The following is a 26,407-nucleotide window of genomic DNA, read 5'->3' as shown; positions in this document are numbered from 1 at the left end:
ATCATCTCCTCCGGGCCGCAGCCCTGGGTTGGAATCTGACATTCCCCCAGCAAAGTCCCTCCTTTTGGGTCTGGCCCGTCCTTTCTCTTCCGACCAAGAAAAAGCGCCTCTGGCTGTCGTTTTGGACACCGGATCCCCAAGGGTGCAAGAGAGGATTTCAAGAGAAAAACAGATGCTCTTCTGAGTCAAAGCTGAACTTTGCGCCTTATGCCTAATACTCTAAGGCTTATAGGTTCCCCACGTACACAGTTGGAGGGAAATAGGGACTTCCGCGGCCCTTTAATTCTGAAAAATACCTGCTCCCTCCAGTAGGGGGCGAGAGAAGCGCTGAGTAGTGACATTGTGTGTGGGATGGGAGGGCGCAGTAGTAATTGTCGGCAGAGGATGTAAACAAATCACCCCCGCTCCGCCCCACGTTGTATGTAGTTTGTTTTGTTGTTATTGTAGTGGCTAATTGACATTAGTTGGGGCTCAAGCATTTGGTCTCTACCAGCTCCAGTAACAAAGCTGCCTAAAGGTTCAATAGCATCTTCTAGTTTGAGAAATGTCTTCCATCTACCAACTTTTCCCTTTCTTCTTCTAACTCCCACTAGATGCCACTGGCAGCTTAGTCCCCACCCCACTGTGACAATTTAAACGTTTCCAGATACTGCCAACTGTCCCCTGGGGGGAGGGGCAAGGCCTCTCTGGGTGGAGAACTGTTTTACTCTTTGGCTTCAGTGACTACCTAGATGCCAATGGTTCACCATCCAGATCTCTGCCCTGGCTGGTCTCTGAAGGTGGAAACTGTCGCTGGGCTGTTTCCACCGGTCTATCCCACAGTCATCTCAAAATCAATTCTGAACGGAATTTATCTTTTCTAGCTCAGGACTATTCAAATCCCAAACCAGAACCCTCTCTGAGTCTAAATCCTTCTCCGTAGCTCCCAACTCTGTTCCACCCTCTGCATTCCCACTATCACCACTTTACCTCTAACGCAGTGGTTCTCAACCTTCCTAATGCCCTGACCCTTTAATACAGTTCCTCATGTGGTGGTGACCCCCAATTTCATTGTTACAAATTGAACATAATTAAAGCACAGTGATTAATCACAGAACAATATGTAATTATATATGTGTTTTCCGATGGTCTTAGGCGACCCCTGTGAAAGGGTCGTTCGACCCCCAAAGGAGTCGCGACCCACAGGTTGAGAACCCCTGCAAGTCTAATGGCATCTCTTGTCCTTCTTCCCACCTTCTGCCTGCCCTGCCTATTCTCCACAGTGACACCCGAGTGAGCTCCCTCAGGCATCAGCAAGGGACTCTTCTTTCCACTTTTCATTTGGAGGAAAGAGATGGCAATTTTAGCCAAAGGAGCAAGGCATGTGGGCAAAACAAGCGCAGCAGTACTGCATTCCTCACCTGGATTTTGCTCCCCAGGATGGGGGACCTGCTGAACAGTTAAATGAGTGAAGAAACATATTCCTTTGCACCGTGCCCTCCACCCTCCACTTTTTAAACTTGGATGCCCTTCAGGGTGCTAGTGGCACCGCTGTCACTGCATTTCCTGTTGGCAGCAGAGAGCAAGTGAAAACCGAGGGCAGCGGCCTGGGCAGAAACAGCTCCTGCGCGATTCCCCGGAGCCTTCCCGGGCCCGGGCCGGCTCCCGCTCTCCAGCATCTCCATCTCCACAGCTGCAGTGGCCGCCACAGGGACAAACAGCCACTTCGACCAGAGGACTCGTAGGCACAGCGCAGGGAACCAGTCCCCCGCCGCCCGCTGCTTGGCGCCCCCTTGGTCTCGGGCTGGCCTGGGCGGGGCGGCGAGCCGGGTGGACCGCGATGCCGGGGCGCGCTCCCCTCCGCGGGGCCGGGGGCGCCCTGCGCGCCTGGCTGCTGGGCGGCCTCTGGGTCTGGGGCCTGGGCGGCCTGGGCGGCCTCGGGGCGGGCGCGCTGGGACCGGACCCCTGGGGGTCCCCGGGGACGCCGCGTCCTTGCCGGGCGCCGCAGCAGTGGGAAAGGCGCCAGGTGCTGTACCGGCAGAGCAGCGGGCGTTACAGCCGCGCCCTAATCTCCTACGACGGGCTCAACCAGTGCGAGCGGGTCCTGGATGAGAGGAAGGCGCTCATCCCCTGCAAGAGGTACGCGGGGCGCGGGGGGCGGCCGGGTGGGGTCAGGCGTCGGGGGCTGCTCGCTGACGCCGGATTTCCAGCTGCTCACGGCGCCTCCTTTCTACCAAAGAGAAACTTTGCCAGGAGCCTAGATCCGGTTGGGGTTGGGTGGAGGACTGGGCCCACCCGGGGCTGCCTGCTGGAGGCACTAAATGAGGCCCCGAGGGGCGGTGGCCAGTGCAAAGGGAGCCTGGCGGGAGCGAGATCATACTACCTGGCAGGCCCCAGGCTCTTGGAGCCCTCTGCGGCCTAGGGCCTGTCTTCTGCCCAATTTCTTCCTGGAGCGATCTGTGAGGGAGGCACCCAGAACATAGATTTTTAAAGAATTAGTCTTTACCTTTTTTTATAACCCCCACCTGAGAATATGTTTTTATTGATTACTTATTGTTATTATTATTTTTGGGAGAGAAGAAGGGAGAGAGAGAAACATCGATGGATCCATTGCTTCCCCTCTGCACCCTGACTCAGGCTTGCACCTGCAATCTGCGTCTGTGTCCTGACCCAGAATCCAACTACAACCTTTTGGGGTACAGGACGATGCTCCAGCTAACTGGGCCACCTGGCCAGGGGGAGTCTTTACATTTTAAAGGATCTGACACTACAAATAGTGTGGGGAGTTGACCGAAAGAAAAACAATGCCCAGGAATTCATTGCCCTGTTACAAATATTAAAATTTTGGTTTATTCCCTTACATTTTACATCCTGTGATAAAAAACCTGTATTATCTGTATGTTTTTTTTAATATAACATGAGGTCTTATGTGTTTTTATTTGCCATGTTATTAGTTGGCCCCCTATCTATTTTTAAGGGCTGCATAATTCCATGGAAGGGCTATGGCATAAATTTCTTTTAAACCGCTGGTCTATAATTCACCTTTCCATATCTGTTGTGATAAAGGACATCCCCTTTCTGAGCCCTGGTCTTAGTTATGACCCCTTTAAGCCTTGGTTTCTATTTTGGGATCGCCACCTGTCAATTCCACAGCCTTTCCATTTCTCTGTGTTCCTCTCAGGGTTATGCTAGCTTTTCTGTGTCGCATTTGCATCATCAGGAGGCGCCATGTGAATGTCCATGGGCTAAGGCTCCAGCGGGGAATACGATCTGTAGCAAATCTTGATGCCATTTCACCTAAAAGCTTTTGTTGAGTATTAGGCATCGTGGAGAAAGTATGGGATCCTTTCAAAGCAGTACATTCAGGAGTGCAAGCTGATGCTTTATAAAATGTAAAACGGAAGTGCTAGAAGGCCTGGAGCGGCCGAGTCATCGTAGGGTCTGGGAATATCTGTGAGGCCTTTCAAGAACATGAATGTTTTCGGGTAGGTCTCCAAGGACGTAGTAATAATAATAGTAACAACCAGCATTTGAGCACTTGCTCCATACCAAGCAGGTGCTGAGGACTTCACATGTATTGTATGGTTTGGTTTAAATCTCACAAGACCTTGACAGTATAGGATTTATGATACTTATTTTACAGATAGAGAAGCTGAGGTCTAGGGAGACAAAACACCTTTAAGTCACACAACTGAACTTGAGGAAGCAGGGCTGGCATTTTCCATCTGTGTTATACATTTGTTTGTTCATTTATTCACTTACTATACCTGCATTTGTGTTTGTGTGTGGGGGCACTGTGTGTAAACAGGCTTCAGGGAGGTCACAGTCTGGGGGTGGAGTCACACACATAAAAAATTTCCATACAGGGAGAGGCGGGATGGTTTGCATGATGAGACTGCCTCAGATGGGCACCTAACCCAGGTGTCCTGGAGAAGGGGAAACATGAGTGAGTCCTAAAGCCCCTGTATAAGCTGACCAGAGGAGGTGTGGAGGGAACAATGGTTCAGGGGGATGCGAGTGTATCCCAGGTCCAGCTTGTGTGCCATTCTAGAGCAGACATGACTGAGTATATTCCAAGAACTGCAGGCCAATCACTGTTAGGACTGAAGCACAGAGTATGATGAGAGGTTGGGGGTCCACTGAAGGATTTTTAAACAGTGGCATGGCATGATTGGATAATATTGAGATCATTAGATGCAAGGTTGAGAATGAAGGAGAGCAAGAGTAGAAGCAAGAGCATGCCCTAGGAGAGTTTTGTAGAGGTCTAGGTGAGAGACAGGTAATGGCAACGGCGACAGTGAGAAGTGGACACAATAGGGAAGTGTTGAAGAGGTTTGTTGAAGGACATGCAAATGATAAGACAGTGTGTGGCTAAGGTGGTGATGGAGAGGGAAGCATCATTTGGCTTCTGAAGGTAACATATGATGGCATGGAATAAATGGTGATGCTGTTCACTGAGATAGGGTTTGACCTTCTGCGCTTCTAGTTAAGGATTGATTGCTACACTTCACGTGCATTGATGTGGAGGCTGGTACAGTAGTGGTGTATTGATGAACAGTCATGTTGAAGATGAACTGGATGGCCCAAAGCACACAGTAGAAGCAGAGAAGAGTGTGGCCCAGAGAAGGATCGGGTTTACTCTGAGATCGTGTTTTAAAATTTTAAGAGATTAAGCTTTAGAGTCAGACAAATCTGGGTCTGAATCCAGATTCCTAATGTGGGTTTCTGGGTAAGTTACTAAAGCTTTCTTAATCTTAGGTTCTTCACTTATAAAATGGGAATAGTAATAACGCCTAGTTTATTGGATTGTTGTGGGATTAAAAGAGTTCAAGTGGGAAAAGCACATAGTGCAGTGTCTGACACAGAGGTTGCTCAGCACATGGCCATGCTGTCCCTGTCACCACCATTATCATCACCATCCTGGTGAGTTAACCATGGCCCAGAGACTCATTGCCAGCCCTGTGAGCTCAGAAACCTGATCCCTCAGGGCACCCCAGGGCCCTTCCTTTGGGAGCTGAGTTGATTAAGCAAATCCAAATGCTAAACTGTATATTTCAATGAGTGCTGTAGTCGGCATGGGGGCCAGGATTCTCAAATCCACAAGAATTGAGAATTCTCTCCCTGTAGGCCGAACTGTGTGGGAGCCAAATTATAATCAGGAGATTGTGAGCAAAGAGTTGGAACAAATTCATTGGATCTAATGATTGCCTGCTCTAGGCTAGGCTGTAAGCTCAATATTGAGCTTTCCATCATAACACAAGCCAGCTCAGAGTAATCAGGCTAAGATAAAGTGGCGCATTCATTTTCACTATAGACATGCTTTGTCACTGGTTCATTGCTAGTCCAGGTTCCCCCCACTCTGCACAGAGCCTTGGCGGGTCTTACTCAGGTCTGTCATAGCAACCTTTCTTCCTCTATGACTCCATGACGGACAGATATGGTCTTTATGTGTGTGTGTTGTATCTTTAGTGGAGTCACAGCCAAGTCTTGCTGGCCTGGAAGCTTTTTTGTTCCATGTGGTGATTTCTTATTTCCTGCCCTTGATCCATCAAGTGTTGGTTGCACAGTTTAACTTTTAGAAGATAATTTTATTCCCCCTCTTTCCAATTTCTTGGCAGGGTTCTATCTCACAGTCCTATCTCTGGCCCTAAGTCGGATGTAGAAAAGAATGTTTAATGCATAGATACATTTTAAAGCTTTTTAAATGTAGATTGGTTGGAACAAACTCAGGAACTTTTTCATGTATTAGCAGTCTGGCCAAGAAACCAGATGTTATTTGAAGAAAATATGGATGGGTTGTCTCTTCATATTTATTAGTAAGTTGAGAAGTAAGTTTTAGAATTGGATCAACTTCTTAAGGTTTTTATTTTGCATTCAGATAGTTATGGAAAATACTATTGACAGTTACTATTGAGTGACTAGGATTTTCCAGGCTCTTTTTACCCTGAGAGGATGGAAAAGATTAAACAACTTTACAAGCTTCAGATAAGACAAGACTTAGCAGAGAATGGGAAATGTTAGTATTTGATACTATTTTGTTATTTTTTTTGTCTCAACTGTCTCTTCTGACTCCTTGATTAAACTCATAAGTATTACATTTAAAGACTGAAGGAAAACATGAAGATTATTTCATAATCAGTCAACATGTTGAACTCTATGGAAGGAACAATGTAGATACTGAATTTATTAGGTTGCCCATAACTTGCTGCTCCCACTTATGAAATGGTGCCTTAGAGTGTTGCAATTGACGAAGCTACTCATGTAGAGTGAGCAGACAAGCATTAAGAAAATATGGATTGCGCCCTGACTGGTTTGGCTCAGTGGATAGAGCGTCATCCTGCGGACTGAAAGGTCCCAGGTTCGATTCCGGTCAAGGGCATGTACCTTGGTTGCGGGCACATCCCCAGTGGGGGGTGTGTAGGAAGCAGCTGATCGATGTTTCTCTCTCATTGATGCTTCTAACTCTCTATCCCTCTCTCTTCCTCTCTGTAAAAAATCAATAAAATATATTTTTAAAATAAAAGAAAATATGGATTGATAAGTGAGTGATACTATCTTAGAAGACTATTCAACAACTTAATCTCAAAATGGGCAGAGGACCTGAACAGACATTTCTCCAAAGAGGACATACAGATGGCCAGTAGACATATGAAAAGATGCTCAGTATCACTAATCATCAGAGAGCTGCAAAGTAAAACCACAATGATATGTCACCTCACATCTGTCTGAATGGCTATCATCAATAAATCAACAAACAACAAGTGTTGTCAAAGATGTGGAAAAAAGGAAACCCTTGTGCTCTGTTGGTGGGATTGCAAATGGGTGCAGCCACTATGGAAAACAATAAGGAGATTCCTCAAAAAATTAAAAATAGAACGACCATATGACCTAGCAATCTCTCTTCTGGGTATTTATCTGAAAAAATCCAAAACACCATTTTTTAAAGATATATGCACCCCTATGTTCATTGCAGCATTATTTATAATAGCCAAGATATGGAAGCAACCCTAGTGCCCATCAACAGAATAGTGAATAAAAAAGAAGTGGTGCATATATACAATGGAATATTACTCCGCTATAAAAAAGACTGAAATCTTACCATCTGCATCAACATGGATGGACCTAGAGGGCATTGTGTTGAGTGAAATAAGTCAGACTGAGGAAGACAAATGCCATATGATTTCACTTACATGTGGAATCTAAAAAACAAAGTAAAACGAACAAACAAACAGAAACAAACGCATAGATACAGGGAACATTTTGATGGTTGCCAGATTGGAAGGGATTTGGGGGCTGGATAAAAAAGGAGAAGAGATTAAGAAGTGCAAATTGGTAGTTACAGAATAGTCATGGAATGTAAAGTACAGCATAGGAAATATAGTCAATAATATTGTAATAACTATGTATGGTGTCAGGTGGGTACTAGACCCATTGGGGAGATTATTTCATAAGTTACATAAATGTCTAAACACTATGCTGTACATCTGAAACTAATATAATATTGAATGTCAACTGTAATAGAAAAATTAAAAAACAAAAACAATCAATCTTATCTGTTTGGGGATTTTTTTTTGCGGGGGGAGGGTAAAAGATGAAAAGAAAAATAAGAATTGGCAAGTGGTTTTTATTCAAAATCTCATCATTCCATGTTTGTCTCAATTTTTTCAGAGCACTTTATTTCTTAGAGAACAGAATGTCATTTATTTTTTTTTATTTTGTTCATCCTCACCCAAGGATATTTCCCAATTGTTCTTTTAGAGAGAGTGGAAGAAAGAGGGGAAGACAGAGAGAAACATCGATGTGAGAGAAACACTTTGATTGGTTGCCTCCTGCACACACCCTGACCAGGGCCTGGGCTGGGTAGAAGCCTACAACCAAGTCCCGGAATCAAACCCGGGACCCTTTGGTCCTCAAGCTCTATCCATGGAACTAAACCGTCTAGGGTAGATTATCATTTCTTTTATCTATTTTTTCCCCTCAAAAAACCACCTAGTGTAGTGAGGAGAGGATGGGCATTCATTTAGACAGTTATTCGATGGCAAACCTTGCTTCTAATCTTGGCTTCACCACAACAAGGTCCTTAGCTTCTCAGAACATCACTGTTTACCAACTTTTAATTTAATTTAATGATACCTGCAATGTTGATACTAAATATTTAGGTCTCTTTTCTTAAGTTAGGTACAGATAAGTTTAAATTATACCATAAAAGCACTATTTTGTGCTTTTATGATATGAGGCTAATTTCTGTTTATGTCATGATACAATGAATTTGAAATAGATTCTAAAATTTTTCTCGGTATATATTGATTTTATTCTTGTGTATGGTGTAAGTAGGTGGTCTAGTTTCTTTTTTTTTTGCATGTACTGTCCAATTTTTCCAACACCATTTATTGAAGAGACTGTCTTTACTGTACGGTATGCTCTTGCCTCATTTGTCAACTATTAATTGACCATAAAGGCATGGGTATCTCTGGGCTTTCTGTTCTGTTTCATTGATCTATATGCCTGTTCTTATGCCAATTACAATGGCCTTGTACTAGTATAGTTTGATATCAAGTAGCATTGATACCTCCAACTTTGTTCTTCTTTCTCAAAATTGCTGGGGCTATTCAGGTCTTTTTGGTTCCATATACATTTTTGCAATATTTTTTCTAAGCCTGTGAATTATACCATTGGTATTTTAATAGGAATTGCGTTGAATGTGTAGATTGCTTTGAGTAGTATGGACATTTTAATAATGTTAATTCTTCCAATCCATGAACACAGTGTATGCTTTCACTTATTTGTATCTTCTTTAATTTTTTTCTTCAATAATTTTCTAAGTATAGGTCTTTTACCTCCTTGGTTAAATTTATTCCTAGGTACCTTATTTTTTCTTTTTGTTGCAATAATTTTATTTTCTTTTGCAACTATCTCACACTTTCAGAAAAGTTGCAATGGTAGTCCACAGCCATCATTCCCTACCACTCCTCACCCCCCGGCCCCCGATCTATTTGAGAGTGAGTTGCCAACTTGATATCCTCACAACTCCCAAATACTTGAGTGTGCATTTGCTACCAAGAAGGACTTTTTCCCCCGCTATAACTGCAACACAACCATAAATATAAAGAAATTAACATGGATTCATTTCTACCATTTGAAATTAAGGTCTCATTCAAGTTTTGACAGTTGTTCTTTTCATGTTCTTTATAGCAAAAGGACCCAGCTTTATATTCAAGCATTGCATGTAGGTGTTATGTCTTTTTGTTCTTTTTCTGTCTGTCAGTCTTTCTTGAACTTCAGTACTTTTGAAGATTACAGTCTAGTTTTTTTGTAAGAATGTTTTTCAGTTTGGGTTTATCTTCGTAATTAGATTCAAGTTATTCACCTATGGTAGGAATATCATTCTGATGTTTACTTGGATCATTTGATTAACTTATGTTTGGAAGATTTCCTCAGTGTGAAGTGTCACTTTTTTACTTTGTAAATAGTAAGTATTTTGTAGGGTGATATTTTAAAACCATGTGCATATTCCATTTTTCATTAAACTTTCAATTTATCCATTTACTTATATCAGCACGGGCTCAAGGATTATCATTTCATTTGCTCTCATTGTTTATTTTGATGTTCAAATTGTTCCATATTTGGCTAGTGGGACCCTCTTCAAGTTGGCCTCTATGTTATTTTGATATGTCTCTCTTAGTCTTTGGGTGCTTTCAGACAAACAAGATATTCCAAGATCACCTTTACTTTCCCTGCCAGAGTCTTAGAATAAATAATCTATTTCTCAAGAAGCTCTAGTTACTTTTACTGGAGAATAATATTTGGAAGCCAAGATCTCTGCTATAGTTGTGCTCATGGCTATTGAGTTGGCTGCTCCCAACCTTCTCAGTGGACAAATCAAGAAAATATAGGTTTGAACACACACACACACACACACACACACACACACACACACACACACCCCACTCGCACAGTCACACATATATACACAGGTTTACATCTACATTTATTTCTAAGTTTCCAATTCTAATTCATAGAGGTATTTATACCAATGCCTCTAATTCTAACCTACTGTCACGTTGCTCATTCTAGTTTTCTCCAGTTCACTTTTGTGACTCCCTTTTCAGAGGAAACTGGCTCCCATTGTTCAGTTGCATTAGGTAACCAATTGTGCATTGCTATGTTGCTTCTCTTTACATGATGTCTCCTCGCCCTGCTTGCATGCTGCCTCCCAGGACAGACCAAACAGATGCCTACCTTGTTTGGCCCTGTCTAATGGCTCCAAATTGTTTAATGAGAGCAATATAGAGATCACATTGTGGTGTTTTTGTGTGTTTTTTTTTTGTATATCTTTTTTTAATCTCTCCGGGTAACATCATTGTAAATTCTGAGAATGTGTCTGTGTGGCTAAGGGAGGTAAATTAATATAAAGTGCTCAACAAATTTATTTGATCATAAACCTAGGTTTGCATGGATTGGGATTTCGTTTTATGAAATTATGATTTTCAGAAATTCAGGAGAATGACTCTTTATTTATTTATTTATTTTAACATATTTTTATTGATTTCAGAGAGGAAAGGAAAGAGAGAGAAGCATCAATGATGAGAGAGACTCATTGATTGGCTGCCTTTTGCATGCCCTCACACTGGAGATTAAGCCCACAACCTGGGCATGAGACCTGATAACTTGAATCAAACCATGACCTCTTGGCTCATAGATTGAGGCTCAGCAACTGAGCTATGCTAGCCAGGCAAGAGAATGACTCCTTTAGACTTTACTTCCTCCTCTAGATCCCTAATGGCTAGAGCCAGCCTTTTCTTTCATTAGCTCAGACTGCTTGTGGCCTTTTGATCCTTGAAAAATAAACCACGCTCACTTGAAATACTGAGCTTTTCTTCAAGAATAAGATATTCTTGGAAGCACATAAAGTTTGCTTTCAGAATCTTAATTCTATGGGTCTGTTGTTGAAATGTGACAGTGAAGAACAGGAAGTTTCAAAGAAGATAAGCCCAGGAAAGTAAAGGAACTGGCCAGTGTAAGACTAACATAAATAGAAGCCAGAGGTAGTCACCATACTGCTCTGAAAACGTATTTACTTCTTTCCATTAACCTTGAACTCTTTCTTCCTGATTCTGATCTCAAAGATGATGGTCAGAGGCAAAGTGCCCAAAGATCTGAAAATATTCCACCAATTAGTGGTTTGTTTTTCCTGGAATAAATGTGATAGTCTTATATTTCCCCAATTCCAGTAAAAATCTCCTATTCCTCCCCCCCCTTTATAATTTATTTTACCCATCTTTAGAGAAAAAATTTTTTCTCTTGATTCTACTAGCTGAAACCCCATTCTCCCCTTATATTGAAAGCAAATCTTATGCTAAGTTCAATTTCTTTCCTCTCATGCTCTCTTGAACCCCCTCCAATCAAACTTTCACCATCTCTACTGACACTGCTGTGGTCAAGAGCAATGTGCTCCACATTACTAATCAACTGATATTTTATCAGTCCTTGTTTTATTGTTGACCATTTCTTCCATCTTGATATACTTTCTTCATGTGGCTTTCAGGACACTACATTCCTGCACTCTTGTAGTTTCCTCTCCCACCTTATTTCTTCTCCTTCTCAGTCTCCTTTCTTTTTCCTCCTCTTCTCTCAGACCATTAATAGTAGAATACCCCAGGGCTCATCCCTTTACTTTTCTGTCTATACTTCTCTCTTGTTGATCTCATCTATGTCATGGCTTTAAATGCCATCTTTACAAAGAAAACTCCTGAAGCTTATAGCTCTCTCCTGAACTCTACACTCATATATCCAAATGGTTAGTTGAGTTCTTCATTTGGCTCTCTAGTAGTCATCTCAAACTCAACATGTCCAGAACTAATGTGTGTTCTTCAAGCAAATAAGCAAACAAAAGTTCTTCCTCTTAAATTTTTTTTTATCCCAGCCTAAAGCAATTCAAGTTGCTTAGGATCAATTCTTGCCACAAGTAATCCATAAGCAAATCCTATTGACTCTAATTTCAGTATAGATTCAGAATCTGAACACAACTTTACTATCATCTTGGCCCAAACCTTCATCATTCTGAGCCACACAGGCCAGGCTTTCCCTCTGGATATTGATCCATTTAACTTTCTGCTTCATTCTGAGTTATTTTTGATTATTTACATTTTCTATGAAATCTTCCATTTCTTTAAGATTGTATTTATATTTTGTACAGAATATTTTATTAACTCTTAAACAACTCTACCTTGTCTATTGATACCTCTGTTTCTTTTTCTCAAATCCATACACTCATGGATTACTGCAATGGTTTTATGGTGTATTATTCATTGATATTTTACATTGCATATCTCCTAGGTTAAGAATACTTTTTTTGACATCAAATCACACTGTTTACCCATATTTTGAAAAACTTTAAGCAGAATTGTAGTAGAGCACCCCTTGGAGGGCAGATCACAACTTCCAAACTGGATTCCCCAAATTCCTTTTATGCACAAGCCTCTCCCCAGCCGTTCTCTCAGCAAACACTGTCCTTGGTGTGTCTCTTGTTCCTCAATCTCAGTTTTGGGGAATTGGCTCCAATATGGGCACTGGAAGTTTTCCAAGCACCAATGGTTTCCTTCAGAAGCAGTGTTCTTTTCTTCTTTTCCTGGTTCCTCTTTGAACTGAGAGGTCATCTGAAAAATCAGACCCCTACCAGGTTGCTACGTTACTCTCAGACCCGCCAAAGAAAGCAGCTCTTGGGACAGATGGCCTCCAGACAGAGGCAGCTGCTTCAAGAGAACTCCTGGCAGAGAGGCCCGGAGGAAGTGGGGAGGCCGAGGCAGCAAATGTGGAGGAAGCCCAAGAGGAGGGAAACTCTAATTTCAGGAGAAATGGGACTATGAACCAGAGGACAAATCTATCAGCGCACACTTCTGGTAGCCAAGGATGCTGGGGAGAGAATCTACCCCAGATTTAATATCCATTGAAATGCCACATCAGATTCTGTGTTCTGGTGTGGTTCATATGTTTCCTCGGGATGCGAGGGCCTTCTTTCTGTGAATTGAGCCCTCTACCTGTCCCTCTATATTTTGGACAGTGATTCTCCTCCTGGCCCAGCTCCAGGTCTTGTCTGGCTTACCCTGGGAACCCCAGAGGAGCCACTCTCATGAGGTCTCAGTTCTCCTTAGGGAGTTAGAGAATGAAGCTTGGAAATCTGCTTTTCTGATGCCAGGATACAGTTCTTATGTTATTGTTGTTTTTTTTTTCCTGGTAAAGGACAAGTGTTTCTTTCAGTACTACTCGGTATATTGAAAAGAACTTAAAGTGTTTGGATGGCTTTTAGTCTTTCCTTCTTTTGTCATGCTGGTCAAACCTCTAAAAGGTCAATTTCTTCATGGGTTTTAACACAGATGAATTTTTATAATGCGTGTGCTTGTACAAACTTCTAAGTAGCTTTGTCACAAGGCTGGGGAGGGAGTGGGAGCAGGGTGAAGGGAGTCAATGGGGGGGAAGGGGGAATCTGTAATACTTGCAACAATAAAGATACATTTTTTAAAAAGAAACATGCATTATTTTACTCTTTACTGTAATTTTATACTAATATTCTTATTTACCTGAATCCTTTGTTTTGACTCATGTTTCAGTTAGAGAACATATTCAGTTAATTTTCTTCAGCGACTTTGAATGTCTGAGGATATCTACTTATTGCTGTCTTACATAATGATGACTTGGGGGGGTATACAATTCCTGAGGTAATAATAATCCTTTTTCTTAAAAAATTTTTTATGGCAGTTAGAGTGCTAGAAGTGAAGTCTGATACCAAAGTAATTTTAGCTTAGTTTTAATAATTTTTTTTCTGCCCAAGTTTTTGTAGGTTATTTCTATTATCCTTGCACTGTATTAATTAACATCTCCAGGTTATGTCTAGCTCTAGGGAAATTTTACCTACTATTTCTGGAGGTTTAATACACTGTTTTCTTTCTTTGTTCCTTGTAGAATATCTCTCTATTTACATGCATTGGTTCTCTTAACATCTGTCCCCAAAATTTCTTATCTTTTTATTAGCCTTTCATCACTTTATGCTTTTCCCCTTAGTTCTGGGATAACACCTTTAAATTCTCTGCTTCTGTTTTTTTATTCCCCATAGCCAAATGTACTCTACACTGCCTCCTCTGCATTTTCTATTTTGATAATCATGTTTTTCATTAGCAAGCTATTCTTGTGGTCACACATTATTCCTTTTCTTTTCTTAAATACAGCAATAACCCAAGTCCCAGTGAATATAAAAAATAAAGATTTATATCTTAGTTTCATTAACTGTTAGCTGGAAGGGTGTGTATGTGTGTTTATATTCCAACATGGAGGGAACCTATATATTGCTACTGAAAAGCATAGTGCTGATTTTATGAACATGACTGTTCTTGTAGCCTCCCAACCTCTTTAATACCCGCTGATATGTAGTTCTAGAAATCACCGTGTACCAGGGCAACAGGGATACCTCAATACTAATGAGGTTGTTTTTTTTTAGTGGTGGGGGGGGGGGGGAAAGAGGTCATGTTGAACTATTGTCTCATGAGAAGTTTTTTATTATCTTCCAACAGATGAATGAATCTATGCCTACACCTTGCCAGTATTCACCCAGGTCCATTTTTGGGAAAAAAAATCAATTTCTTGAGCACTGTTTTCCTCTTTTGAACTAGAATCCAAGTAGAGGAGAGCCATCACCTTACAGCTTCTTAAATTCCACACATAATCACTCTTTGATTTTACTTTTCCTGGGACTGCCTTCTCAAGTAATTTGATTTTCCTTTTGTTGTATGTGGTTGGCATCAGCCTGCACAATGAGTTTGTGTCTAGCACAACCATTTCAATGTAGTGTTTTCCTTCTGTGTCTGGTAATTACTGTAGGGTGTAACTCAGCCTTGGTTCACGCCAGAATGGCAAGTGGCCGCAGCTCAATTCTTCCTGCTAAGCGTCAGAGAGCCGGCATGCATTACTAATCTATTACAGTGCATATTAAACAAACCCAAAGTTTGTCCAATTTCTTTCATAAAAGCCAAAGTCCTTTTGTAATCACAATAGAATACTTGTCCACTCCCTTTTCTGTGATTTAATATACCTTGGATAGCCAAGAAGTTCCACATGATAGAAGAATCACTCCTTCCCCCTGTGGAAGGAGGGAGAAAGCATGGTGTTGTGAATTAGAATGAGTCTGGTTGGAGAAAGACCTTGCGTTGAATCCTGGCACAATTATTTACTCTTAAGTTATGCTCTGAGCCTCATATATTCTCTTCTTTAAAAAAGGAAAGAAGGAAGGAAGGAAGAAAGAAAGCTAATAACATGTCAGTGAGCTGAATTTTCTAGTCCTTAGGCTGTTGTTTCTTTTTTTGGTTGTTGTTTGCTTTTTTTTTTTCCCTGACAACCCTAATTCAGGACAGAAAAAACAATTGGCTCTTGGCTGTGAAGGCAGTAGCTGTTCAGGTCATTTGTGCCAGGTCAGGCTTTGGTATTTTGGGTTTAGGACTTGCCACATTCTTGGGCCCTGCTTATTCTGGAAGAGAGACTCCCAAAGACTTGTAGATTTGTTGTAAGGAACCCAATAGGTAATACCTTGTAAAGCAGTGGTTTTTACTTATTTCATTTAAGATGCTTTCAGCGGCAGTAAATCTGACTATCAAAGGCTTAACTATGAGGATGTTTGGTTTGTACCTCAAAATTCTGGTGATACATGTTTTTTAGGCTTGACTCAACAGTTTCACCCAGGCCACAGGTTCTTCTTCGTCCATCTACTATGCCATTCTCAGAATGGTGGCTCTTAGTTGCAAGAGCATACTGACTTGTTGCCTCATCACTTAAAAGTGGCTGCCTCCACTGCAAGCACATGTCCTGACCCAGCTCTGCTCAAAGACACAAAATGAAGGGAGTGGAATAGGACAAAGGCTCTCCTCCTCTTCTTTCTTTCTCTCAATTTTTTATAATTTAACTTTAAAAATTCAATGTATTGGGGTAACATTGGTTAATAACATTACATACTGTTCAGGTGTACAATTTTTAAAAATATATATTTTATTGATATTTTAAAGAGAGGAAGGGAGAGACAGAGAGTTAGAAACATTGATGAGAGAGAAACATCGATCAGCTGCAGGTCGTTAGTGTTTTAGAAAACATGGGGATGGTAGAGCATGTTTTCTAAGGAAAAGGAATTTTCTGGAAACAATAGAAATTGACAATGTAGGCAGAGAATTTTATCAAAAGCAAAATGGGACACTTCACTCCCTGGGGGAGGTTGCGGTGGAGCTTGGCCTGCTGACTGGGGGCCTGACCTCGCTCACAGCTGACACCCAGCGGCGGGCCTCCCAGAACCGGATTTACTTGGTGCCTGGCCAGCAAGGAGGAGTTTGCACGCTGTTGTTGACCCAGGGCTGGCCTGCCTGCCTTGCCCTCCAATCCATTCCAGCACCTCACCTTGCTTGACTGCACCCCAGGGGTACAGTTTCTGACAACTTCCTTCGCTTCAGGGCCAGGCTTTGATCTCACCTCCCAGAATCTAGTTTCTGTTGAAGTTGTTCAGCTCTTCGGGTCTACGGTTATTATCCTCACAGCCTCCCAGGCCGGTGACTCATTTCAACCTTGGCTGACCTCTGCTTTTGACCCTCTGGCTCTGTCAGGTTCCAGGCCCTGTGTCCTATTTGCCATGGAGAATCTGACAACTTAACTCTGCGCATGTTCACACAAACATACAAGCCACTACAGCATCAGGAAAATCCCAGTACTCTCCTGTAGAGGCACATGGTATTTGGCAAAGCAAATGGTTACAGGTCTATTTTTTCTCATCATATGATTATTTTCTGTTTTACTTAAGGGACTGTTGATATAACTCAATATCACACTATGCACTATTTAAAAATATATATTTTTTTGGAAAACAAAAGAACAGAGAACGCCATAACAAACACCTGTGTTCAGACCACCCAGAATGAACGAATGTGAACATTCTGTAATGATTGTTTTAAGCCTAGAATTCTCATTTTAAAAACAAATTGTGCTTTTTGGTATAGGCAGAGCCAACCTTAGGAAAACAGTGAAGCTGGCTCTTCTCCCGCTGTCTCCTTCCCTTCCCTGGCAGGTGCCTGACCAGCCGTTGGTGGCCCTCGGTTCTGCAGCGGGCCGTGCTGTGCCCCTCTCAGACTGTGCTGGCAGCTGTTACCTGGGACTCTAGATGGAACAGTGGAGCCCTCCACTATATTAGAAATGAGTTTCCAGCAGAAAAAGGGAAGTTTACTAGAACAAAGGCAACTTATCATAACTTTCCAGGCTCTGGGCCTCAGAAAAGAAACGCACATGGGAACTGATCAGCTCTGGGAATCCCAGCTTTGCTCATGCTTTTCTCTGCTTCATGCTTTGCTCTTGTTCAGTCCGCATGTTGTGCAATAGGCTCCTATGACTTCTGTGTTTACATATGACAGATCCAGAGACTGGCAGAACTTCTGGTACAATTCCACATGTCTGAGGGAGCGAAGCAGATTGTCCTGCCTACGTCAGATGCCCGCCTCTGGTTCAGCAAGCTCCCCTACCACGTTAACAAACGGACGATGCTCTGACATTGATGCTGTTTTTGCATCAATAGTACATTCCTTCCATGAATGTTTTGACCCTCTTGTGCCAGGGACCTTATGAGAAAACTGTGGCATGAGAAAACAGTGACAATCTAACCCCAAAGGGCTTATAGTTTGATGTGAATCCTACGTGCATATGAGAGGCTGACTCCATTTTTTAGCAGTATGGCATAAAACGAACAGTCCCTTTTCTATTACACTCGCATTTCTAAAGGTCTGTGCTGGAGCTTTACTCTTGTAAGCCATTTCAAATGTTTTGTGTAGTGAGCAGGATAGATATGTCTAAATATGTCAAATGAGGTCATGTATATATTTCTATACCAGCTCATAGGAAACAGAAGTATAATCCTAACAGTAACACTGTTTTAACCACATAGACAGTGATCATTTGTAATACCCTTTCCTGAGAAAATAATGTGTAAGCTCAGACTTGAGATGGCGAACAGGCATCCCCCATGGGGACTGTGGAGGAGGGCGAGTCTCACACCACAGATCACCTGTGTTAACTCTCCTTATTTGCTCAGGAAAAGCCACTTCTCTAGGCTCTTCTGCTCTCAGGTGCTACAAATTTCACTTTTTGAGGTCAGGGCTGCAACCTGGCTCTCCGTCAACCAGCAGCATGGCCTGAGTTTTGGATTGACAAACACATAAATACTCAGTGGGCATGTGATTTCACTTATATGTGGAATCTAAAAAGCAAAATAAATAAACAAACATAACAGAAACAGACTCATAGATACAGAGAACATTTTAGTGGTTGCCAGATGGGAGGTGGGTAGGAGGGATGGGTGAAAAGGGTGAAGGGATTAAGAAGTACAAATTGGTTGTTACAGAATAGTCATGGAGATGTAAAGTAGAGCAAAGGGAAAATAGTCAATAATATTCTAACTATGTATGGTGTCAGATGGGTACGAGCTTTACTAGGGTGGTCACTTAGTAAGTCATATAATGTCTGATCATGGGGTTGTACATCCGAAACTAACAGAATATTGTATGTCAACTGTAATTGAAAAATATATATATTTAAAGTGAAAAAACAAACAAAAGAAACTCAGTGGGCTCCACCCAAGATTTCTAGCTTTAAGAATGACACAGGGCCCTGGCCGGGTGGCTGAGCATCCTCCCATACACCATCCTCCCATTCCCTCTCTGGGCACATACCTAGATGGCAGGTTTGCTCCCCAGTGGGGGCACATAAGGGAAGCAGCCGATAGATGCTTCTCAAATCAAGGTTTCTCTCTCTCTCTCTGTCCCTTCCTCTCTCACTAAAAATTAATAAAACATATCTTCTGGTGAGGATTTTTTTTAAAAAAGGAATGGCACAGGATGGTTGACAACACAGCGTGTAAGGTGATCGTGGGGCGGTCTGCTGAGTCCAGGCATAGCCTGGGAATAGGTGTGCACATGGTGTGAGAGATGAGGCGGAGAGCCTGCAGACAAACTGCATGGGAAGCCATTCGCTCTGAGTTCCCCTCAGCTTTTGTCCTTATTCATCTCAGCCTCCTCCCGGGATTCGAGGGGCACCCATTCTCACCAAAGCCCTTTACTCATGACTGACAGTCAAGACAATGGGGCTGAGGTGCCTGGTCCATCCTCAGCAGATTCTTGTCATTCTATATTCAGTATCTGTAATTCCTTGACTTAGTGCTGTAAGGAGAGCTCAGCCAAGCCAACGGTCAAACCCTCTTGTTGACCCTGTGTCTAAAAGATAGGTCACAGATATCTGTTCACCAGACTCGGGTCTTTCTCATGTTTGTCTCCTAAGCACGGAGTCTGGCATATGGTGCTTGATAAGTAATTGTCCAGTGAATATTCAGTTTTGAGCTCGGAACTTTATTTTATATTCAAATTGTTTGTATGTCTAGTGTTTATAAATAAGTAAATGATTGCCTACAAGCAAAACTATTTTCTGTTTTAAGAGTAATTTATATCAAAGTCTTTTGGCCCGTGTGCTGATAAAAGCCATGATGATTGTCACTTAAAGTGCTGAAATTTCTCTTTTACTCTGTCTTTCAGGTTATTTGAATATATTTTGCTCTATAAAGATGGAGTGATGTTTCAGATTGAACAAGCCACCAAGCTATGTTCCAAGATCACCCTGACAGACTCCTGGGACCCTCTTGACATTCCTCAGAACGCCACCTTTGAGGACCAGTACTCCATAGGGGGGCCCCAGGAGCAGATCACCGTTCAGGAGTGGTCCGACAGGCAGTCAGCCAGATCATGTAAGGGTTCAGAAAAATATGGGCAGGTTGCATCTCAGAGAGCATCATGGGGAAAATGCTTAAGCCCACTAGGGAAGGTAGTTGTAAGGGAGATTTAAGAGTGTTATCAAATTGTTTACTCCTCCATCCCCTGCCCTCCATTGAAGTGCCCACATGTACTCTGCTAGTTGTGTAGCACCAGGATATAAGCATCATATTTGAAACACCTCGGCCTTCTAGCTCCACCTGCACCTTTCTGCCACATGACCTCTCATGGACTTAGCCTTGACTCTGACATTGGATGATCCCCCACCCCACCTCCGCAGACCAGGGACGGAAGGTGTTTGTCTATGGCACAGATTAGAGTTGGATGCCTCCTTTTCCTTCCCCCATATCACTTCCTAAAGTCCTTACTGCCATTACTTTTAGTGTCCGCTTTTAGACAAAGATATGAGGGTCTTCTCTGTTCTGCTGTCAACATGGTTAGCCCAAGACTGTGTCAGAAACACAGGCCTTTATGCTATGAAAAACAGTATGGCAGTTTGCAAAAACAATAAGCATAGAATTACCATATGACCCAAAAATTCCACTTCTGATCATATACCCCTAAGAATTGAAAGAAATGACTCAGACATTGGAACATTGATGTTTATAGCAGAATTATTCATAATTGTCAGAAGGTGGAAACAAACCCAAGTGCCAATCAGTAGATGAGTGGATAAAGAAACTGTGGTGCATTCATATAATGGAATATTACTCAGCCTTAAAAAAGAAGGAAATGCTAACACATACTACAGTACATGGGAGAACATTATGCTAAGTGAAATAAGCAGTCACTAAAGGACAAATACTGTATAATTCCCTTGATATAACGTGCCAAGTAGTCAAGTTCATGGAGACAGAAAGAAAATGGTAGTTGCTAGCGGCTAGGGGAAGGGGGAATGGGGAGTTAGCAGTTAATGGGCATAGAGTTTCAATTGGGAAGATGAACAAGTACTGGAGAGAGTGGTGGTGATGGGCACACAACAATGTGAAGTACTCAGTGCCACAGAACCGTACTTAAAAATGGTTAAAATGGTAAATTTTGTGTATAATTTACCACAACAAAGAAATACAAGCATTTTGCCTGCCTTCTATATTAAAAGTCAACTTTCCTTCCTCTTATAGATGAAACTTGGATTGGCATTTATACAGCCAAGGATTGTTATCCGATCCAGGAAACCTTCACCCAAAATTACAGTGTGATATTGTCCACGCGGTTTTTCGACATTACGCTGGGTATTAAAGACCCCTCCGTGTTTATTCCCCCGAGCACGTGCCAGACGGCCCAGCTGGAGAGGATGAGCGAGGACTGCTCCTGGTAGGCCTGTGGACGCAGGAGTGACGGCATCAGACACTGGCGGCCTTAGCTCAAAACCTATTTGAGCTTGAGAGATGAGAATCTACTTTGGAGAAAGACATTGATGTGGGGTTTTCTGTTTTGTTTTTTGTACGTATGATGTTGGCTAGGACGGAGACGATGCGGTAATGTGGGCTGAACAGATGAACGTGGGGACTTTGTGTAGCCGATCTGGGTGCTGTGCCTTCTGCATGTGCCGGTGTCTGTGAAGTGCAGTGGCTTACGCGGGGCTGGAGATCAGCAGGGGCAGTTTGCCTCGGCCGCGAAGAACGCTTTATTATTGACTGAGAATCACCAGATTCCTGGCACGTGGTGATAATAAAAAGCAGAACAACTTTGTTCAGTTTATTATTAATGTTTAAGTTCCCTACAGATAATGTCCCCTTTATGCCTCCACCAGGGAGGGGACTGCTCCCCCTTCCCCACCCCATGCTCCTTAGGCTACTGAAAAAATAACCCCCTAAAATCCCTTCCGGACTTAAGGGTTCATGGCATGAATCAATTAATATAAATATTTTGGAAAGGAATGAAAGGCTATAATACAAAGTAATTATTCCTCTAAAGAGATGTTTTAAACAAGAGAGTTTGAAAACCCTAATGTCTACCCCTGGTAAGCATGAGCCACTGTGCTTCCTTTTTTCTATGCAAGAGTGTTGATACTCGTGCTGAATCATCAGAGACCGTCAGGAGACCTCCAGAGACAGGGTATTCTAGAAATAGCCCGGAACTGGGAGTCCGGAGACTATTGTCTCCAAAATCCAGGACTAGAATTCCCCTGTACTCTGATTGCGTGGATTAACAAAATGCACTATGCTTTCCCTCACCTTGGCCTCCTTGGGACACAACCTCTTTGTCTACCCGACTTCTGCTCATCCTTCATAGGTCAGCTCACACAAGACCTTCAGAGAACTGCCCCCACGCCTGGATAGGGTGCACCTTGCAGCTAAAGCATGCAGTTCTCACAGTGCTTATTTAGGCTGAGTGTTAACGTCCTGCTGAGTGGACACTGTCACACACGAGCTTGGCTAGGAGCTCCTACAGTATGGGTACCGTGTTCTGTTAGCTTTTATATGCCCAGCAGCAAGGAAGTGCCTGGCACACGGTGAATGCCCTAAAAATTTGTAGAGTGGAGAATGCCAGCCTCTCTACTGTTTAGTTCCCTCATCTGTTAATGGGGTTGGATTTTCTCATCTCTTGGGAGACTCCCAGTAATAGAATGCATTATTCTAGATTATTCTTTTATTGTGTTGCTTCTGCTCATCTATTTATCTATTACCAGGAGAAATGTGTGACACCTATGTTATGCTGAAACAATCTGTATTACTCACTGTGTCTATTATTTCAATAAACAAATTTAATTGCATTTCAGAGTATTCTTTGATATATTTGCTTTGGTAACAAATATTAGTTATCTTGGTTATAAGGGAGTTAAAACTCTTCTCAATTGAATAACGTTCTTCATGTGATCTAAACGGAATTCCTTCTCCTCTCTCAAAGCTTGCTCTTCTGCTTAAAGTCCAATTGCCTGGGTCAGAAGTATTGGCGTTACGCTGGACCTGTTTTTCTCCTTCAGTCCTCACAGGCCACCAGTGTCCTGAGTCCTATCAGACTAGTTCTTAGAGCTGCAGTCTCTTGTCAATCCCCTGAGCTACCATTCAGGTCCAGACTCTTAGCACCACTAGCTTTACAAGACCTTCACACCCCTGGTCCTTCCCTTGGTCTTTTCTTCTAGAAGCCACCGTCTGCTCACTCAGGCGGTCATAAGCCGATATGAAAACCCTGTTAGCTCCATGGCCATGCTGGTTGGAAGAGTCACAGGGCAGAGTGAAGCCCAGCTAAGCACTGCACAGATGGGGGCTTTCCCAGTGTCTTCAGGGTGGGCCGGTCTGATAAAGCCCGTGACAGTTTGCCCACTTCTTATCTCTGCGCCCACAGGATGACCTGCTGCTCTCCAGAGGGCTCATTCCCCTGCGGGGTGGATCTTTGCTGTGTCCACCCCAATCCACATTCCTACTCAAAGGAGAAAGGAACTTCTTTTATTTTATTCAGGGACATACATTTTTTCAGCTGGCCTGTTTCAGTAGTTAAGCCATTTCACAGAAATGGGTGAAAAGTCCGCCTTCCAGAGGGATTTTACATCTGGTAGGACCTCAATACACACCTGATGGTGCCCTGCTCCTGTGGTTCTCCACGGTCTCCAAGTAAAGCGGAGTCTCTGTAGCATGGTGTCCCGATTCCTTTCCCAGCCTCAGCACTTGGCACTGCTCTCTCTTTCCCAACAACCACAGAGCCTGAGGAGTGAGGCCTGGGTGGCAGGAGGGTTTCCTTAGTCACCAGTCTTACGTAAACCTCTCTAGTGGACATTATCGTCAGAAAGAAGAAGGGCTCTTCAATATTAATAAAGAAGAACATCCTGTGTCTCCCTTACCTGCAGCCATGGCATTCCAGACAATGGGCCAGAACATGGGTGCCATTTTGCGCTTATCCTGCCTCGCGTATCTCTGAGCTGTTATGCTACGAAAGAACAACTCCCACTTCTCCTAAAGCAAATTGCCAAGATCCCTGAAGCACTGGGGTATTTATTATCTTCCACCTTCAACCCTGAAGGCCCAGCCCTGGGACAGAGCTGTCCTACCTTCTCTCCCACTGACCCAATGGGGCCTTTCTGCCCTCATTTGCCCTATTATCAGGGTTACTTTCTTAGAAGAAGCTTTGCTAAGTGAGAGTGATCTGCAGATGGTTGCTACCTGTGCTGGGCTTGGAGGTGCTTGGCATAGGCCAAGCTGCAAACTAAAGCAGGCTCCCACTAGTGGTAGGCCTTGGGCCTCTTAAAAAGAGGTGCAGGGTACGCCAAGGTCAGAAAGTCTACAATGTAGAATGATGTAGACTCTACATCATGGGCCTAGAGAGGATGTTTGTATGGAAAAGTCACTAGAAATGGCTTTGGTGGGTCCCAAAAGTTGGGTGGGGTCTCAGGGAATCACCAGGGTAGGGCTAAAACAGTGTTAGCCAGCTTCCTGGAGACTCAGAAATGGTTCCAGTCTGCCTGCTCTGTGTGGGGAGGGCTCAGCAAAGGATCAATGGCCTCTGCCAGCACTTCTGTCTGGGAGAAAGCTGCCCCCCAGCTCTCACTCCAAAACCAGACAATTCAGCTGCTCCTTGTATGTCCCTGGTGACTTCTGAGCTGCTGCCCCAGTCCTGGAGCTCAAAGCAAGTGAGTTGAAGTATGTTCATGCGCACCAGACCTTTAAGACAAATACCTGGGACTCCAGCAACCCTCCATCTCACTCAACCACAATCCCTGCTGGTTTTTACAGCCAGGATTATGGGGACTTCTCTTCCTGGCACTGTGACCTGCACTGGGGGCCTGGATATCCCTCCTGATTCGTATCCACCGTACATGGGTGTGGAACCAGCCTGTTCTGCATCTCCGCTCCTCCTATCAGTTCTTCTGTGGCTTCTTTTGTATATCCTTGGATGTAGGACTTCTGTTCAGCTAGATTTTAGGTGATTCTTAATGATGGTTGTTCTTTAGATTAGTTGTAATTTTGATGTGGTTGTACTTTGTTTACCTACATCACCATCTTGACCAAAAGTCCCTACCCATTTCTTTCAGAAAGAAAATCTAGTTGTAGTTTTTCCCATGCCATGCACTGAAATAAATCAGTGCATTAAAGAGATAGATATTAAATCAGTATGAAACTGCTATAGGATTTTTTAAGCCTACTAAAATAAAATACAGTAAAATATATCCTGATCTTGGATTTTAAAAATTTAAGCAAAAACAAAAAAGAATTAAAAAAAAACCAACACGCAGGAGAAACAACCGACTATATAAAGTTGCCTATTTCAAAAATATAAGATATACATATAATATGATTTATATGATATATGTAAAATATAATAGATACATAATATTCCATTATGTAATATCATACTACCACATATATAATATCATAAAGGAGATTAAAAAATAACAAGTGGAGGAAGACATTTCACAATGTACTTCCTTCGTAATGTGACATTTTACTAATCAATTAATATTTATAGTTCATTGGAAAATAAGCAAAAGACATAAATAGACGATTCATAAAGGAAGAAAAATTGCTAATAAACTTTTTAAAAAAAATATTTTATTGATTTTTTACAGAGAAGAAGGGAGAGGGATAGAGAGCCAGAAACATCGATAAGAGAGATGATCAGCTGCCTCCTGCACGGCCCCCAGTGGGGATGTGCCCACAACCAAGGTACATGCCCTTCACCGGAATAGAACCTGGGACCCCTGAGTCCACAGGCCGATGCTCTATCCACTGAGCCAAACCGGTTCGGCGCTAATAAACATTTTTAATGTCCAATCAAAGATATACAATTTAAACAATATTTTACCTTCATGGACTTATAACTATTAAAACATTTATAATATTGACTGATGTTAAAGGATTGATGATGAAATAAGAACTCAGACACAGCTGCTGATCTGCATTTCTGGAAACCGCTTTGGTGATATGAAATTGGGAACCTTATAATATTTCTTATGCTACCATCTCCCACTCCCACCCCAATGATTGAGACAAGCATTCTGCATCACCAACTTTAAACGTTTCCAGCTAAATTTTTTGGCAGTATGGCTGTGTACTGTAGATATTTTAAGTTTTAATGAATCATTTGATCATTTCTTAGCATAGGCTCCACATTATTTTTTTCCACATTATTTTTTACAGAATGCATTGGTACTGTCTCTATTTACCTTTGAGAGTTGGAGCCATTTCCTACCCATCAGTTTTCTATTTTTGGTTAAAGGGTGTTAATTAAGTCTAATGGGCTATTAAAATCTTGATCTTCAATCAATTGGCCATGGACTCTGCATCTTCTCTTCCAAAACAGACATATTCATCCCAAACACCGTGTCCTCCACAGGACTTTACCACAGTTTGGGACAGGGGACCAGAGGAAAATTTCTAGAGCAGTGGTTCTCAAATTGTAGCATAAATTGGAATTATTGGAAAGAATGGGTAAAACAGATTGCTGGTCCCTACCCCCCAGAATCTCAGATTCAATAGATCTGGGCCAGGCCTGAGAATATGCCTTTCTGATGTGTCCCCAGGTGATGCTGATGCTGTTGAAAAACCACTACCCTAAAGGAAATTATTCCTAAGGTGAGCAGGACAAGTAAGCATCTGATTTTTGGAGGGTGGTATGGGGCACAAAAGTGTGAGTTAAAAACATTAAATTATGCCCAGCCTGCG

General features: G+C 42.5%; 1 protein-coding gene across 1 annotated transcript; it reads left to right on the top strand.

Moving 5' to 3' along the window:
• The first annotated feature begins 1,569 nt into the window (after window positions 1-1,569).
• EPDR1 (ependymin related 1) lies at window positions 1,570-22,524 on the top strand. The gene is made up of 3 exons (XM_006085365.3): window positions 1,570-2,118; window positions 19,575-19,783; window positions 20,930-22,524. Exons 1-3 carry the CDS (start codon window positions 1,820-1,822, stop codon window positions 21,124-21,126), a joined length of 705 nt encoding a protein of 234 aa, XP_006085427.1. The 5' UTR covers window positions 1,570-1,819; the 3' UTR covers window positions 21,127-22,524.
• The last annotated feature ends 3,883 nt before the right edge of the window (window positions 22,525-26,407 follow it).

This window comes from Myotis lucifugus, unplaced genomic scaffold (genome assembly GCF_000147115.1).
Source record: "Myotis lucifugus unplaced genomic scaffold, Myoluc2.0 scaffold_18, whole genome shotgun sequence".
NCBI lineage: Eukaryota > Metazoa > Chordata > Mammalia > Chiroptera > Vespertilionidae > Myotis > Myotis lucifugus.
The sequence above is the reverse complement of the archived record's forward strand: the minus strand, read 5'-3'. Positions and strand labels throughout refer to the sequence as shown.